General features: G+C 43.9%; 1 protein-coding gene across 1 annotated transcript; it reads left to right on the forward strand.

The window, feature by feature from the left end:
* Positions 1-514: 514 nt before the first annotated feature.
* On the forward strand, positions 515-16,256 carry LOC310984707 (uncharacterized protein; the record flags this gene model as incomplete). The annotated part of the gene is made up of 15 exons (XM_083970021.1): positions 515-530; positions 1,412-3,233; positions 3,409-3,582; positions 4,926-5,099; positions 5,557-5,730; positions 6,294-6,467; positions 6,912-7,085; positions 7,465-7,508; positions 10,784-10,887; positions 11,751-11,803; positions 13,014-13,228; positions 13,409-13,683; positions 14,536-14,649; positions 14,737-14,878; positions 15,820-16,256. The coding sequence occupies 15 exons, from the start codon at positions 515-517 to the stop codon at positions 16,254-16,256; spliced, it is 4,092 nt and encodes a 1,363-aa protein (XP_083826147.1).
* Positions 16,257-19,225: the final 2,969 nt, after the last annotated feature.

Here is a 19,225-nt window from a genome sequence, read left to right on the forward strand (position 1 = left end):
GGAAACGCGGTACCCAAATCACCATGCGCGAAAGTTTGGGGAGCCGGCTGGACTGCAGTTTTCCCTGCCTGTCTGTAAAGGCTATGGGTGATTTTGGCCGCCGCCTTGGTTCAACCGTGTGTGCATCGTGTATGGGGGGCCATTCAGATGAAGCAGATTTTTTTGCGCGCTCAAAACCCATTCAATGTAGACGCGTGTCATGCGCGCTCACAACTCAAAAGCTGTAGCGGCGCACATTTGATGCGACACGGTTGTTTTTCCGTGCACGTTCGCGGCGCACATCTGCACAGACCTGCTTCTCCCCCGGTGTTGTGTCCCGGTGCCTTAGGCCTGTATCTCTCCTACTGCTCTGCCTCGTTTGAAAGGTGAAGGAAGACCATGCGTGGAAAGACTTCGCCTCTGAGATGTAGAATGTGTGTTATAGAAGAGAAACACGCATGTCAGGACCAACGACTTGACAGACCTGTCCTGTGATGGTCAGCCTCCTTGCATATTTAAGATGAAAACACAGGGCATGTCTCAGGATACAAGTCAGCAGTGTAAAGCTCCAGCATGATATGTAAATGATGAGATGGATGAGATTTTTCATTTTATATCATACAAAACACCAAATGTATAAATGAAAATGATGTGCACAAGTAAAATGAAACAAAAACAAAAAAACAACCAAATTATTAGGCAAAAAGGTGAATTTAATTTCAATCTAGGCCTATTTGAATGTCCGGCCTGCAAGGTGTCTGTTGAGAAAAATTCTGGCCCTTCGACAAATATATTTGCCTACCCCTAGATATCCTGTTTTGTTACATATTTCTGGAAACTGTATAACTATGCTGTTGTGTTACATTACGCCAACAAGCCACTGCATTAGTAGGATTTTTTGTTCTGGAAGTTACAACTGAGAGCTCATAATTGCCTCAAAGAGTAAATAAATGCCATAATGCAATTTTAAATGCAGTTTCCGCTGTTTTCCATCAAATGGGGGAGGTGGGGGGGGGGGTCCTCAGGGTCGATCAAAAATATGCAGGACCCCAAAAAGGTTGAGAACCACTGCTCTAGCTGGATAGCACACAGACATGAACCATGACATGGTCCATCAGTCCTGGCACCATCTCAGTACATGGTCCATCAGTCCGCCCCCCCCCCCCGCCCCATTTGTACCAGAGTTCTCCAAGACCCGACCCAGTCCAATCCGCAGGTGTTGAAGCCTGGACCTGAAGTGGCCAGACTCATGAACATTAATTCTCAGCCGGACCGCGGCAGAAAAAAAAAGCCTGTGGTCCAGGTTATTAAATGTTTTCGAGCATTCAGAGTTATTTGCCTTTGCATCTTTTTTGGTAGCTGATGAAAATAATCAGTTCAGGTTGTCAGACTCTGTCTTCAGTCTGACTCTCTCTCTCTTTTCTCTCAGCAGATTGTGGTCTGCAGGAGGTTTTAGATCAACATAAGAGCAGTCTAACGAGAAGATGTGAACGAGTGACTGAAGGAACAGATGGAACAGGAAGTGGAACCCTCCTCAACAGGATCTACACTGAGCTCTACATCACAGAAGGACAGAGTGAAGAGGTTAATACCCAACATGAGGTGAGACAGCTGGAGATCACATCCAAGAAGGAGATCCTCCTTGACACTCCAATCAAGTGCAAAGACATCTTTGAGGACCTACTTGTCCAACAGAGAGACGATGTCTCTACAGTCTCACCTGTCCAACAAAGACCCATCAGAGTGGTTCTGACCAACGGTGTCGCTGGCATCGGAAAAACCTTCTCGGTGCAGAAGTTCACTCTGGACTGGGCCGAGGGCTTGGAGAACCAAGATGTCAGTCTGCTGGTTCTGCTTTCATTCAGGGAACTGAACCTGATCAGAGATCAGCAGTTCAGTCTTCTCAGGCTGCTCCATGTTTTCCATCCAACATTACAGAAGGTCACAGCAGAGCAGCTGGCTGTCTGTAAACTTCTCTTCATCTTTGACGGCCTGGATGAAAGCCGACTGTCACTGGACTTCAACAACAGGGAGGTTGTGTCTGATGTCACACAGACGTCATCAGTCAACGTGCTGCTGACAAACCTCATCCAGGGGAATCTGCTTCCCTCAGCTCTGGTCTGGATCACCTCCAGACCTGCAGCAGCCAATCAGATCCCTCCTACATGCGTTGACAGGGTAACAGAGGTGCGAGGCTTCACTAACGCTCAGATAGAGGAGTACTTCAGGAGGAGGTCCAATGAGGAAGAGGTGTCCACAAGAATGATCTCACACATCAAGACGTCCAGGTCCCTCCACATCATGTGTCAAGTCCCAGTCTTCTGCTGGATCAGTGCTACAGTTCTGGAGCACATGTTGACCACAGACCAAAGAAGAGAGCTGCCCAAGACCACGACTGACCTGTTCTCACACTTCCTGCTGGTCCAGACAAACAGGAAGAAGAACAAATATGGTGGGGGACATGGGACAAGTCCACAGGAGCTGATGGAGGCCGACAGGGAAGTTCTTCTGAAGCTGGGGAGGCTAGCGTTTGAACAGCTGGAGGAAGGAAACATCATGTTCTACCAAGAAGACCTGGAGCAGTGTGGTCTGGATGTCACAGAGGCCTTGGTGAACTCAGGACTCTGCACTGAGATCTTCAAAAGAGAGAGTGTGATCTTTCAGAAAACAGTTTACTGCTTTGTTCATCTGAGTGTTCAGGAGTTTCTGGCTGCAGTCTACATGTTCCACTGTTTCACCAACAGGAAGCCAGAGGTCCTGGAGAACTTCCTAAGAACACATGTTGATTTGACCCTCGATGAATTCCTGGAGAGAGCCATGGAGAAATCCCTTATGAGTAAAAATGGTCACCTGGACCTGTTTGTTCGCTTCCTACATGGTCTCTCTCTGAAGTCCAACCAGAGGCTGTTAGGAGGTCTGCTGTGTCTGAGAAAGGACAGTCCAGAAATCATCCAGAGAGCCATCAACAACCTGAAGGAGATGGAGGGTTATTTTATGTCTCCTGATAGAAGCATCAACATCTTCCACTGTCTGACAGAGATGAACGACCAGTCAGTTCATCAGGAGATCCAACAGTTCCTAAAGTCAGAGAACAGATCAGAGAAGAAACTCTCTGAGATCCAGTGTTCAGCTCTAGCCTACATGCTGCAGGTGTCAGAGCAGGTTCTGGACGAATTAGACCTGAAGATGTACAACACATCAAATCAGGGACGATTGAGACTGATCCCAGCTGTGAGGAACTGCAGAAAGGCTCGGTGAGTCCAGACATGATCATTCTGATTACACTGATGATGGTTCATGATCAAACTAACTGTAACAGAGATTCCGAGAACCACAGATCACAGAACAGGACATTATGTCCTGTCATCAACTGTGTTTTTACTACAGTGTTAATCTGATTTAATTCTGACCGATTTTCTCTCTTCATAGACTTGTTGGCTGTGGACTCTCAGCCACTCACTGTGAAGTCGTGGCCTCAGCTCTGAAGTCCAACCCCTCCCATCTGACAGAACTCGACCTGAGTAACAACTATCTGGAAGATTCAGCAGTGAAGGTTTTGTGTGCTGGATTGGAGAGTCCAAACTGTAAACTGGAGACTCTGAGGTCAGTTCACTGGACGTCTGCCCATAGTCAGTGTGAAGGTTCAGTTTGTCATTGGTGTCAATATTTGTGAGACAAATACCCCTTTCCCACTGGCCAAAAAACCCGTTTAAACCCGCTAACAATCGGCTTTTGGTGGCAGTGGGAAAGGCGCAATGACCCGCGTCGACGCGGGTTAAAATCGCCTTTAATCGGCTCGGCTCCGAACGGCTTGCAGTGGGAACGCCAGACCCGCGTCAACCCGCTAATTTACGTGATGACACTGAACATTACGTGACGCCACGTCATCGCGCCGGTCGCGTCTCATATCACGTACCAAAACAAAGCTCTGCTCCGCTCTGCTCTCATCCGAGACTGGGATCAAAACATCAGAGAACACTGACCAAAAACGATAGAAAAAAAGAAAAGAAAAGAAGCGACAGTCTGTTTAACTGACGTGTTGTGCCGCGGACGTCCGTCATCCGGCCGCAGCAGACTCTCTGTCCTTCGCGGTCCTGGTGCTCAGGTCAGCCAGCCAGAGAGTCTGCCTCGGCGGACGGACACTCCGCGGCGGGCGGCTGTGGCATGACTGTGTGTGTCTCTTGCACCGCGGATGAGAGCGGGGCGACTGGTTTATGCTCTGTCTGATCCCTCAGCGGGGGGGGGGGGAGACTCGGCTCATTTTGGTCAATGGGAAAGGGGCCAAATGCCGATTGTTAGCGGGTCGACCCGCGTTTAAAAAACCTGCGTCGACCCGCTAATTTTAGTGGGAAAACGGCTTAAAGCAGTGACTGATTATGACCCTGTATTACGTAAAGCAGAAGTAAGCGATCCGGTCGTTTTGGCTAACTTCCTGTCAGCCGATGGAGTTAGCAGTCCCCGCCCTCGTCCCTTCGCCACCGCATGCACGCTCATCCCTTGGCTGCACACACAGAGAGGACCGCCCCTTTATGCCGTTCTCTCTCCTCATTGGATAAAGGTTGTAGGATACAAGGAAAGTTTTCTCCTCGGCTTACAGCAGAGCAGAGTGACTGACAGTGACAGACCCGTGTTTCGGACCAAACACTCTATATAAGTCACTGCTGTCGGAAGATATAATTATTTAAGACTTATATCAACACAAACATTCCGCTTACTTCTGCTTTAAGCTGATAGAAGTGTGATGATGACTGAGCTGGAGTTTGATGAGCACTTAGTCTGATCTCCACTGTGGATACACTGATGGCTCATTGACATCAACGTGGAACTTTCAGCTCATGGTCAAATTGACATTAAAGGGTTAGGAGGTTTAGTTCCTGCCCACACTGTCTGTAAAGCAGCCTCTGATCATTTATCAATGAAGTTATCTTCTTTTATCTTCTATTCAGATTGGAGCGCTGCAGGTTGTCAAAGAACAGCTGTTCTTCTCTGGTCTCAGCTCTAAAGTCCAACCCCTCCACCCTGAGACACCTGGACCTGAGTGGAAATGACCTACAGGATTCAGGAGTGGAGGATCTGAGTGGTTTTCTGGAGAATCCAGACTGTAGACTGGAGACTCTGAGGTCAGACTCTGTTTTATTTCTGTGCTGTGATGCAGAAATGAGGCTGATATAACCCAAATCAATAGCTGGTGGCTCCACCTCTTTCCTGAGGCTCTGTGCTGTTTGTCATGAAATATTCAAAGCCAACATGTCATAATAAGTTGTGTGTGTGCTGGTTTCAGCACTTTGAGGAAGTTGGAGCAGGTTAAATATGTGAAGTCAGTCAGCATGTTTTTCTGTCTCTGAGCTTCATCAGCTGCTTCATTGAACATGTGTTTTTGTTTGTTTGTTTGTTTGTTGTCATGTCACCAGAGTTCAGCCTCACATGTTTTGTCTTTAAAAACTTTAAAAGCATCGTCAGCAGATCTCTGATAAATGTGACTGCACAACCTTCTTCAGCTCTGAACAGATGATGAGACATTGAACACGGTCAACAATGAAGTCCATCTTCAACTCACTTCTTTTATTCTTTATTCAGATTGATGAGCTGCAATTTGTCAGAGATCAGCTGTTCTTCTCTGGGCTCAGCTCTGAAGTCCAACCCCTCCCACCTGAGACACCTGGACCTGAGCTTCAACAACCTGGAGGATTCAGGGGTGACAGATCTGAGTGGTGTTCTGGAGAGTCCAGACTGTAGACTGGAGACTCTGAGGTTAGGATAAGATCTTGGATCTTTGATCCACAACTGAATCTGATTGATATTCACTCAGAACTTGAATCATTGACTTTGATGTCATGAATGAAGGACGTTTGTACTGGTTGTTGTTTCATGTTTCCAGTTGTTCTTCTCTCACACTGAGAGTGATTCTTCACTTTCAACTCATTTCACTTCGTCCACCTCAATAATCAATAGTCTGATCACTTCACTTCAACGTTCACAACTCACACAGTTGTGTGTGCTTGTGTGTGTGTGTGTTCTACTGTTTGACTGTGTGTAGTTAGTGATTAGTCAAACATATCTGATCAGTGTTGAAAATAAAATCACTCAAGTCCATAGTTCCAGACTTTGCTGTAGTACAAGTGTGTGTACCTGAATCAGCTTCATATCCCTCCCCGTACACATCCTTTTTTAATGATAAATGGTCAATGCAAACCACCTCATGAATGCAGTCCACATATAAATGAATCATTCTAGTCATTGATCAGATACTGATCATTGATTAGATTAATCTGATCAATTATCAATAAAAGTATCTTCTGTTATTCTTTATTCAGGTTGAAGTGGTGCAGTTTGTCAAAGATCAGCTGTTCTTCTCTGGTCTCAGCTCTGAAGTCCAACCCCTCCCACCTGAGACACCTGGACCTGAGTGGAAACAACCTGCAGGATTCAGGAGTGAAGGATCTGAATGGTTTTCTGGAGAGTCCAGACTGTAGACTGGAGACTCTGAGGTCAGACTCCATGTTTTACTTTAGTGCTGAGATGAATGTGATGGGAAAGTTGTGTCGACACCAACCTGCAGGCATGAGGCAGATATTATACTGATTCACACTGAGGGTCGTCATGGTGACAAGTTGAGCCTCACATGTTTGTTGTCTTTGAAAACGTGACCTTTGTTATAGAATCTCTGACCAATGTGAGTCAACAACTTGAGTTTGCATAGAGCCACAGGTGGAGCTGGCAGCAGCAGCAGGCTCTGATTAATATAAATAAGCTGTTTTCTCCATCTTGATATGACTGTTTTAACCTGCTTCCGGTTGCTTCAGCTGTTTGACTTTCATTTTCAATACCTGTTCTTTCTAGACCGTCTTCAGCTCTGAACATGATTATGAGACAGTGAACGCTGTCACCAAGGAACTTTGTCCTCAACTCACGTCTTTTAATTCTTTATTCAGATTGGAGCGCTGCAGTTTGTCAGAGATCAGCTGTTCTTCTCTGGCCGCAGCATTGAAGTCCAACCCCTCCCACTTGAGACACCTGGACATGAGCTACAATGAACTGCAGGATTCAGGAGTGAAGGATCTGAGTGGTTTTCTGGAGAATCCACACTGTAGACTGGAGACTCTGGGGTTAGTAGAGGGATGGGTCAGTCCATGCTGCTGTCATCAGTGTTGTCATTCGCAATGTAGATTATTTTGACAGGTGTTGTAGATGTCCAGGAGTGAGGCATCAATGATTTTTCTTCCTGCATTCACAATTGCACTGCATGTTTTTTTTTAGTTGGAAGTGATAAAGTTTCTAAATCGCTAGGGATCATTAAGATTTTAATGGGGTAACGTGGGCTAAATGTACAAGATAACATTTAACCCGACTACTCCAATCCAATTTAATGATACCAGATCAGTTAAAACTCGTCTGACCTGAGATCATCACAGTTTGGTTTAATGAAACAAACTCAAACAAAACCTGATCATTTTTTTCTGACTGCTGTTGTGTTTATTCCTATAGGATCTGTGAGTACGAGGTGATAAAAGCTTCCAGAGACAAAACCTGTGAGTACTGAAACACTCTCTCCTCTTCATCAGTCCGACTGAAATGAGTTTGGGCTCATTTGATTTCAAATTTTTTTGAGTTACATATGGTTTGAACTGCTGGAAAACATCTGCTCAGTTCTTACAGAAGTCTAAGCTGAGTTTGCTTGGTGGGAATCTGGACCTTTCAAATTGATCCACTACATACAGTTTATGTGCATATTAATGAATCGACTGAAAGCAATATGAACCATATGGCCAAGTGTTACGTCCCAGCTCGTGCGGGGAAAAGGGACATACATAAAGAACCAGAATGTAAATGGTTTGTTGCCAACTGTTGTTTATTGTTAACAGTTCTTTCAGTAAACAAGATAGGCAGTAACAAAAAGGTAACACGTCGGTGTGAGTGGACCGGATGGGGAGCTGTGAAAACAAAGAAAAGAACAAACCCAAAAGATCAGTTCAGTTCAGTTTTTATTAATATCCCGAGGGAAATTGGGTTTGCAGCAGGCACTACAGACACAAGACAAAAAACAGCATCCAAGACATCAACATGTCACCAGGCACACCATAGTGCAGCAGCACATCAAAAAACAGCACGAGCAATAGAAACACACTACCAATAAATTACCGTTGACAACAATAATAATAATAATAGCATACATAATACATAATGCATAATGCTCTGCGCAAGTAAGAATGCAAACAGTCCACACAGTGCATTAAAGTGCATAGTGCTGCAAGAACTGGAAATAAAAATAAAAATAAAATAAGATAAACAACATTTAATACCCAAGTGCATTCAAGTGCAGAGGCCCGGGAGGATAACCAAGCCTAGCCCAAGAGATTAAGCCTGTCTATAGCAGCAGGGATAAAGGAGACCCTGGCACGCCGCGTTCTGGTCTTGGGCATCCTAAAACGGCGTCCAGATGGAAGGAGGTCAAACTCCTTATAAAGCGGGTGAACAGGACAGTCAATAATAAGTTTAGCTTTGGACCATATTCGCTTGAGATAGATGTCCTGAAGCTGGGCTTGCTGCACCCCGATCACCTTGCTTGCCACTTTGGTAAGCCTTGCTAGCCTGTTTTTGTTGGACAGGGTGAGGAATCCAAACCAGGCTACACAGCAATAAGTTAGAACAGACTCGATAAAACATTGATAGAATAAGGTCATTAAAATATTGCAGACTTTGAATGAATTCAATTTTCTTAAAAAGAACAGGCGCTGCTGAACCTTTTTACATACTACATCTGTATTTGCTTCAAAACTCAGCTTATTGTCGATGAGAGTCCCTAAATATTTATATTCTGATACAATCTCAACCTCCTTGTCCTGAATGATTGTCCGAGGAGTGATAGGTTGGGATTTTCGGAAATCAATAAGCATGTCTTTTGTTTTTAGCACATTGATTGACAAGAAGAAATCATTGCACCATGTTATAAAATCATCTACCACAGTACCATGCTCAGTTTCACTGTCCTTTAAAAGACTTATTATGACAGAGTCATCAGCGAACTTCAGGATATGCCTGTTCTCATATGTACTCCTACAGGAGTTTGTGTACAGAATAAAAAGCAGTGAGGACAGGACGCAGCCCTGTGGGGAACCCGTTGAAGACAATAACTTAGATGATAACACACCATTGACTCTCACACATTGTGATCGATCTAACAAAAAGTCCAGTAACCAGCCAACAAGATTTGGGTTCAGATTAAAATGCAAAGTAAGTTTCTCTGCAAGAAGATAGGGCTGGATGGTATTGAATGCCGACGAAAAGTCGACAAACAAAAGCCTTGCATGTGTCTTAGGGGCCTCCAGATGTTTAACTAAGACATTTATTAAAAACAGAGTTGCATCTTCCACACCCCTACCTGCCTGGTAGGCAAACTGCAGAGGATCTAGGAGGCCATTGACCTGCTTCAGTACTTCCTTCTTAACTAGCTTTTCAAAGACCTTCATCACCAAAGAGGTGAGAGCTATTGGTCGGAAGTCATTTAAGACTTTGGGGCTTTTTATTTTAGCCACGGGGACAATAGTTGCATGTTTCCACACCTTAGGAACGGTCTGCAGCTGGAGAGACTGAGTGAAGATAACTTTTAAAATTCCACTAAGTTGCGAGGCACAGGACTTGAGCACTCTGCCACTAATATTGTCTGGCCCCGGGCTCTTATTTACTTTAGTTTGTTTAAGAAGGTTGGTGACATAGGACAGGTCAATGTCAGGGGCAGAAGTGTCTCTGACAAGCTCTCTCATGTTACTTATCTTATCATTAAAAACATCTACATTAAATCTCAAATAAAATTTATTTAGCTCGTCTGCAAGCTGCATGTTGGAAGTAAAGCCATTCAAAGAGACAGAATTATTATTACATTTCTGTAGGCCTGTCATCAATTTCATGCCATTCCACACAGACTTGAGATCAGAATCATACAGTTTGGATTCAATTTTTTCTTTATAGGCACTTTTCGCCTTTATGATCTCGGCTCTAACAACTTTTCTAATTTGTGCATATGCGGCCTTGTCACCACTCTTGAAGACAGTCTTTTTTTCTCTAAGTAGGCTTTTTAGTTCCTTCGTTATCCATGGTTTGCTGTTCGGATAGGAAAAAACCTTTTTATGTGGGATCACGCTGTCAGTGCAAAAGGATATGTAGCTGCACACTACATCTGCCAGTTCATCAATGCTGTTGGATGATTCCTCAAACACAGACCAAATGGTGCAGTCAAAACACCCCTGTAGTGCCAAAGTGCTCTCCTCTAAACTAAACTCTCTCTGCTGGTTTTTCTAAATCAAAAGAAATACAATGAAACAAAAGGAGCTCTAGTCTAACTAACTAAAACCAAAATACAAAGGCAGTCTCCTCAGAAACGCCTAGTGGAAACTAATACACAGAATTAACCTCAAGTGTATGCAAATGGCAGAATCAGTGTTGAATCTTGACCCTGGCCCACCACTACCGAGTGCTCCAAGGCACAGCACGCCACGCCAGCAGTCAGACCCAGACTGCGCGATCCAGAGAGAGAGAATGACAGCCAGGTACAGATCCCCTCTTAAAGCCGAGACTCCGCCCCCAGCCCTGCGTAGTGCTAGGCTCACTCTGATCAGGAACACCTGGACAGGTAATAGTACCGGAGAGGAGGCGAGAAACACAGGAGCAGAAAGGAGTGGAGGGGAGAGAGAAGAGGTTGCGGCCTGGGGCCGTAACACCAAGTGGAGATCATCTCTGACTTATGATGAAGAAAGGATCAGCAAATGCTGATTTCTGATATGTGTCTTGTTTCTTCTCCTCCCAACAGGTGTGTCTTATGTCAAACTGGACCCAAACAGAGCAGAGACAAAGCTGAAAGTGTCTGAGGATGACCCAACCCTGAAAGTCTCTGAGGATGACTCAAAGCTGAAGGTAAGAGGAAAAACACTGTATCCTGATATTCCATAATAGTGATCATATCCATGTTCTTTTGCTTATCCTGGGCCAGGGCTCAGTGACAGCAGGTTAGACAGAGGGCTCCAGTCATCCTGATCCATCTGTTGATCTCCCACTACATCCTACCTTCACTCATGAACAAGACCCCAAGAAACTTGAACTCCTTCAATTAGGGCAGCAACACACCCCCGACCCGGAGAGAGCAGTCCAATGTGTTCTGGCTGAGAACCATGGCTTCAGACTTGGAGCTGCGGATTCTCCTCCTAAATATCTGCTTCCCAAAATAGGCATGCTCTTCTACCTGTCGATGAATACAATAAAAGGGTTTGAGGACAAGGGAAGACCTTGGCGTCCAACTTGCACTGTAAATGTGTGTTTGTGCTGAGAGACATAGCTCTCTCTTTGGTTGTACACATGGACTGAATAGTTTGTAGCAGAATTGCCTCAAAGTAATGCAGGACATATCACAGAGTTTCCAGGGACATGTTCCTAAGCCTTCTCTAAGTCCTCAAAACAAATGTAGACTGGCTGGTCAAACACCCATGTGCCCCTCCTTAGATTTTTTTAATGGTGTATTGTTTTGTCCATCCACGTCACTCCTGTGGACATGATATCTAAAATGTTGTATTAATATTCACATGGCCTCCAAGATGAACTGATTAGATTTTGGTCTTGGTGATAAAACATTTGTCGTTTGTCTGCAGAACCTGCTGCTTTAACCACTCAGATGCAGTCTGTAAATTTTTACAATGGCATCAAATCCCTGTGTCTCAGGACACTGAGGACTGTGGAACTGTTTTGTACTAAACCAGCTCATGTTATTTCACTTTGAATTGCAGCTGTCAAGTTTCACACCTGAACTGGAAACTGAATCTACACAACTCTCATACAGGTAAACGTGTGATAAATTCACTCAACACAGTTTTAGGCAAAGCACCTTCCTCTTCCTCTACAGCAGTGATCATCAACTGGCGGCCCGCGGGCCGAATCCGGCCCGCCGAACCTTCCAATCAGGCCCGCGACTGAGTTCTGATAGTTAAAAAGTAGCTATTATATTTCTCCGTCTCTGTTGGTGTGCGCCTGTAAGTCAATGCGCTGGGACACGGAGACACGCAGACACGCTCAAAGAAAGTGTTAGTGTGTGCCTGTAAGTCAATGTGCTGGGATTAGGAAACGCCGCGGTACTCAAAGCCCCGTGCATGAAAGTTTAGGGAGCTGGACTGCAGGGTTTTCCCTGCCTGTCTGCAGAGGTGAGCTGCCTGGGTGGTTTTGGCCGCCGCCTTGGTTAAACTGGGTGTGCACGGGCCGTTCAGATGTAGCGTCTTTTGCGCACTCAAACCCATTCAGTGTAGATGCGCGTCATGCATGCTCACAACCCAAAAACGATGCGGTAGCGGCGCGTGTTTGATGCCACGCGGTTGTTTTTTGTGCACGTCCTGCGGCGCACGGACCTGCTTCTCCCTCCGGTGTTGTGTCCCGGTTCCCCCTCGGCCTGAGTCTCTCCTACTGTTTCCCACTGAGCTTTGTCCATGTGTGGAAAAACGTCGCCTCCGAGATGTAGAATGTGTATTATAGAAGAGAAACACTACTGACTACTCAGGGCTACTGATTTGTATCATCAGAACCGATTGTCAGCCTCCTTTCATATTTAGGCTGAAAATCACAGGGCAAGTCAGGTCAGCAGTGTAAAGCTCCAGCATGTCGGAGTATCTGAAAGTCCAGCTGTCAAGATTTTTCATTTTATATCATACCAAACACCAAAGATATGTATAAATTAAAATTATGAGCTACAGGTAAAACAGAATATAAACAAATAAATTAGGCCTATTAGGCAAAAAGGTGAATTTAATTTCAATCTCTGCCTATTTGAATGTCCGGCCCCCGAGGTGTCTGTTGAGAAAAATTCTGGCCCTTCAACAAATATAGTTGATGACCCCTGCTCTACAGCTTCTCTTAAGCCACAGCAGATGTGTCTCCGTAGCGTTGGTCTCATGGACGTCTGTCTAGTCAGCCAAGTAAGAAGGAGCACAATGTTTTGGCCAAAGTTGAACCTTTCTAATCTCAGGGTCCGAGGTGGTCACTCAGTCTTCTGTGTCCCACAGGTTCAGGTCTCCTGGTCCAGGCCAGTTCCAGTGTACCTCAACTGGACTGGTGTTTGTTATGGCTCAGGATGCAGATCTGTTCTACAAGACTGTCCAATGGGATGAGAGCCTCCTCCAATCAACTGGCAAGATGGCTGCAGGGCCGCTGTTCAGCATCAAGTGTCCTGAGGATGCCGTCCGTCAGCTCCACCTCCCACATTGTGAAACAGAGGAAGGTGATTGAGTGATCGTGTTTGTTATGGCCTGAAAGTTGTGTGGTTGTGGGGTCCTGAAAATCAGAGCACCATCTCTCTCCAGCTTCCTGTGATGAATTTCCTGACCAAATCTTAGTGTACATCATTTCAGATGTATACTGCCACTGCTGTAATGAGGTCGTTGTCTCTGTATTTTCACAGCTCTGCTCTGTGACGGCCTGCTGTCTGTCGCCCACATCACTGATGATGGAATGAGCTTCATCGAACCACTGGACATCACAGACACTCATGTGATCATCTCAGTACCTCATCTCTCTCGCTTTGGCCTGGTCTGGGTTCGGGAGCTTATACGAAGGATTTGGAACAACATGAAAACTGTTTGTGGCCAAGTTCTGCTTTTCAGACAACCAAACCTCACGCCACAGATGCAAAGCCTCAATGTTTTTCTGCTGGAAAAAAATGTCGACCTGGATAAGGTAAGACTGTTAGTGCTTCTCTTTGCTTCATTTTCAGTCCAAACCTATCAGTATGCATCACTGTGATAAGAACTGAACAAATGGAATCCAGGGTCAGTACAAAATATGCAATGAATCATACAAAACTTCTTAATTAGTTAACTATTAGTAACTAGTTAATTAGTTAAATTAGTTTAGTGTGAGCTCCGATCGGTCTGTGGAATCATAAATCTCTGGATTACTCTAGGTTGGCTCCGAGGTCGGCTCTAAGATCTCTCTCTCTGCAAAGGTCAGGTGCAAAGAATCTCTTATCACACTCAACAAAAAAACTGACAATAAAACAAAATAAAATAAAATATATATCATGCTAATTTCCGAGCAAACCTAGTTATAGGATCAAGTGTATCAAAATAAACACAATGCTAATGGTATTAGCATAGGCCAATGCAGTTTACAATGGCGAAAATTAGCATCTGGGCTAACTGATGTAACCGTGAGCTGACTTATTAAAACTTACCGGACATACCTAGCAATAATTTGCTCCTAAGCATGAAGACACGTTAGCCGTCAGACCTCACACTGAAACAAATGGTGTGCTCACACTCGGTGTCAGCTCAACAATTCTCATGTGACCAGCCGGAAACGACAGAGGCATTTCCATCGGCTACCATGCACCTCAACTTGACTAATACTTGACCACACTGTCAACAGAACTCTCTTATTTTCCTCTTTCAGACTACTCAAATTTTATTGATTTTACCCATTTTAAATATTATACTTAAAGTGATTTCTATGGAAAATATGAATTATGAGTTGTTATATCCTATGTGATGAACTGTTTAATTATTCTGGGCTACATTCTGACTGTTGAAGGTGAAGGCCAGGCAGGACGATTGTGTCTTCATCCGGGCACCTTCCATTTGCACACTCGTCACCAAGAAAACGTACACTGTTCACTGTCCACAGGCCGACATCGTCCAGCCTGAGGTGAGTCTTTCAGACTAAAGCTGACATGATTCTTTAAACTGCTGTCACTCACCGGGAAAAACTTACACAGGTGCTGTTTGTTTTCAGGAAGATAACTTTGATCTGGACTTTGGACCAAATTACCCCCCAACGTTTCAGATCATTTTGTTCTCAAGCACAGAGATCGCTAATGTAGAGGTCAGAGACGAAACAGAGACAGCTGTGTGGAAGTGTCGAGTTCACCTGCCAGGTAAAGTCTTCATCTACTTGATGTAAACCTGGCTGATGAGTGGTGTCTCTGTTCTTATTGGGCTTCAGATCTTCTTCTGTCTGCTTTTATTATGTTTTCCATCCTAACCAGTGAGAGTCAAACTAATGGGAAACAGTAAAGAGTAGGACCAATGAGCTTAAAGGGATATTTCAACATTTTGGCAAATTCCCACATGTCCCTCATCAGACTACACAATCCAACAACCCCAAAACACTCGCGTGGACAAGTTGTGATCTGCACATTTGCAACGCTATGCAATAATAATGTATTATTATGTAATACAGCACATGAAGCAAATACTCGGAACTACTTGTGCCTTTGAAGTCACTCTGCCGAGCAACCGTGTCTGGAATGTAGTTCCCGCTATGCATTTGCCTTGAAAACAACTCTGTCTCATAACGTTCCATTATTATTTCATAGCGTGGTGAATGTGCTGGTCACAACTTGTCCACGAGAGCGTTTTGGAGTTGTTGGATTGTGTATTTGATGAGGGAAAGCCCAGAAATACCGTGCATGGGGAGAGCTCACGTCTCTGCCCCGCCGATCTAAAAACAGCTTGTCCGTCAATTAAAGGTAATTAACCTTCTCCTAAAACCATAGGGATTATAGTCTTAGGAGATATGGACTTCATGTTCTCTGCGTCCTGTTCAAGTTCCTGTTTGTTGTCCCAGTGTCAGAGCTAGTCAGTTAAATTCACATCTGAGCTGAATATGTTCAGAAGTGGTCTTAGATTAATTTTCCAGTGGTGTTCAACCTGGTGTGATCTCCTGTGACTGGATTACTAGTCTAAGGAGTTTTTACGTAGCCCTGAACCAAGATAAACAAACCTGACGAGACATCCCGACTGTGTATACAGGTCTCATTTGATCAACAACATTGATCATTTGCACAGATCATGCTTACTAAACACATGTCTCTAGTTCATCTTCCAGATCCAGGTCCCTGTCTGACTCCAGGTGCCTCAGCTCCAACTCCACATGTCTCAGCACCAACTCCAAGTGTCTCAGCTCCAACTGCAAGTGTCTCCGCTTCAAGTCCAAGTGTCTCAGTGCCAACTCCACGTGTCTCAGCTTCAATTCCAAGTGTCTCAGCAGTAGAGAGGCTGAGGTATGCTAGGACTGAGTTCATCGACAGGGTGTCTAAAGCAAGTCTTTGTCAGCTGTTGAACAAACTCCTGGACTGTGACGTGGTAACTGATGCTGAAATGGGCGATTTTGCTGCGATAGCAAACAGGGCACAGAAAGCTGGAGAAGTGATTGACACTGTGCGAAGAAAAGGGGAATCAGCTTGTTCAGATATGATCACAGCTCTGTGTGAGGTGGATCGTTGTCTGTCAACACACCTGAATCTGATATAGTCCTGTGGACTGTCAGGGTATTTGTGTCAGACGCCAATGTATATATATATACCGGTGCTCCGGTCCTACGCAGCTCTGTCCCCACAAACGAAGCACCAGCAGCGGGGCAGCCGGTCGGTGCGTGTCTACTGAGTCCGCTGAGTCACCGGACAAATCGGCGGGTCCGTCCCTTGGGTCCTTGGAGCAGCTGATTACCGAGCAGCAGAGGTCCGTCCGTGTTTAACATTTAACCGGGAACTAACGGGACCGAGCTGGGTGAACGCAAGCGGAAACCAGCCGGAAGTACCAAACTAGAAAAGTAGAAATACAGAGACTGCTTGCTGAAAAACTGTTCCTGTAGGCAACACGCATCAGCTGTTTTGCATGAATTTACCTCTAAAACAACTCTGTCTCGTAACATTCTGTTATTATCTCTCATAGCGTGGTAAATGTGCAGGTCACAACTTGTCCACGAAAGCATTTTGGAGTTTTTGGATTGTGTATTTAATTAGTTTGATGAGGGAAACTAAGAAATCCCATTAGCCTCCGTAGCGTAGCTCTGAGCAGCTCACTGCTCGGCTCGGCGGCTCTAAAAATAGCTTGCACCAACAAATAAAGGTAACGAACCTACTGCTATGATCCATCAAAAATAAAGTTATATTAACAGAGCTCAGTACAAGTCAACCTACCACGAGTCCTCTGACAGCAGACTCAGAGCTTGTAACTCACAGGTCATAATAGCTAATGTAAAAAGTAACTAAATAAAGCAATGCATAACTTAATATTGTAACAGGCGGGTAAATAACAATAATATTAATAATAATGGCTTACATTTAGTGCTTTTTTTATCGTTACCTGATACCCAAAGCATGTTACAGAAATTCATATTCATTTATACACATTCAAACTGGTGGTGGTAAGCTACATAAATGCAATTACAGTTAGTAATGGCTAGTGGAATCACTAACTAATTAACTCTGTTACATCAGCACAACTTGTAAAGTCAAGACTGAATAATATTGTTGCATTTGTGGTGGAACACTTGTCAAACAGAAAAAGCTCCGGTGCACTTATTTTTTAAATTAAATATGATGTGGTATATTTTTGATTTTGATTTTGTCACAGCTCAATTTAGTGTCCATTTCTGACACACTCATAGTTAGGTGTTTCTTCAGGGAAGAAAAATGACACAAGTAATGCCTATCTCTAAAGAGTGTAAACAACTGATGTTTTTCTCAACACAAAATCCTTGTAACACGTAATTTGTAACCAACACCTTTCTGTAGGCTATGCCATGTTGTGTGGAAATGCACTCCAGCTATACAAAATTAAATGGTTTTTATGAGCAAGTTTTATGTATTTGACGTGGCGTTTCACAAGGCTAAATCCTATATTCTCTTGCAATAGGCTCTATGCCGAGGGTCACATGACCAAACCGGAAAACGGGTAACTCCACTTCCGCTGAGATTCTGACAAGCACAACGCGCTGTAAAAACGAATCAAACCCACTTCATTTTTCCACGATTTTGTTGTTGCTCTTCCCAGGATGGCACAACAACTTTTTTATTCACGATGCCTGCAGGAATTACCCAATCTGAGCGTGTCCGACGTCCATCGAATCATATCTAAAGCTCCTACCACGAAAATGGACAAGCTTAATGTTAATAGTTGTGTTAATGCTAACTCTCGCTACTGCCAGGTTATAGACTACTTGTTCCCTGCAAATTCTCACGATTGATTACTGGCTGAGTTAATCTGTTTTTATGAGCCTGTCATCGGTTCACTGCTATTCCAACATGGAAATAAACATTAAGACTTCCACCGCTTATTTTCTTCATATGTAATGTAGCCTATAATGTAAAAAACATCTTGTGGACATGGTAAAAAGGTTAAAAGCTCTAAAAAAAATGCCTTCTCTATATTTCTGTATACTTTACCAGTTTGAAAAAAAGATTACACAAAGGAATGAAATATGAAGTTTATTCAACAATGTCCATTGTTAACATAAAAAAACATTTAATACACAACTTGTAACCTCCTTGTATGACGTCGGTCTGAAGGAAGTGCCGGCTGCAGACGGTGGTGCTCTTTTTTATTATTAAGTTTTTTCTTTTAATATTGTGAATCCACTTCTTTCTTTGGTCCACATAGGGCATTCAGGAACACAGCAAAAGCTGTGGTTGCTAGCACTTCACCTTCTTTTCCCTGTCTTTACTCGACATTTTTCAAACATAAAACATAAAACATAAAAGCGATAAAAAACATTATACATTACATACAACATAAAAGAGACTATAACGTTATAACTACCTGTAGCAAAAGAACGCGTAGAAGTAGCTGGCTGTGGTCTGTTTGATTTGTTTTTACCGCGCGTTGTGCTTGTCAGAATCTAAGCGGAAGTGGAGTTACCCGTTTTCCGGTTTGGTCATGTGACCCTCGGCATAGAGCCTATTCGTAGGTTATGTTTTAATTAGGTTAACCTGTGTGTAGCCTAGAAACTACTCATTTAAGTCGAAAACAATAATATTCTGATCCAGAATATCACCTATAATGAAAATGTAATATGGTCTATGGTGAAATAATTTAAAGTGCATATGCCTAAACTGATAGACAAGTCATAACCTCTGTGTGTTTCTTAACATTAAATGACATGTACTCTCCATCTTCTTTTTCAAACATGACTTCTTTTCATGCTGCTTAATGATAAAATAAAATATAATAAATATATCCACTGTTGACTATTCTGTTGGCAGACCCAAACAGAATAGCCCCCCCCCCCCCGTTAACTCAATTCACTCTGGTCACAGCTCAGCCACTGTTCATCTGAATTTTAAGATGTTTTCTCTTTGTTCCAGCATTTACAACTTTTACAGAGATAAATGCTTGTGTATGAACAGCACCAATTCATCAGTTTTGTTTAAATAAAGTGTTGATGATAATCAGTCAAATGGGGGACGCTGTGTGTGTTTTATATTGTTACATACATTCCC

The sequence above is a fragment of the Trachurus trachurus genome, assembly GCF_905171665.1.
Source record: "Trachurus trachurus genome assembly, chromosome: 4".
NCBI classification, from domain to species: domain Eukaryota; kingdom Metazoa; phylum Chordata; class Actinopteri; order Carangiformes; family Carangidae; genus Trachurus; species Trachurus trachurus.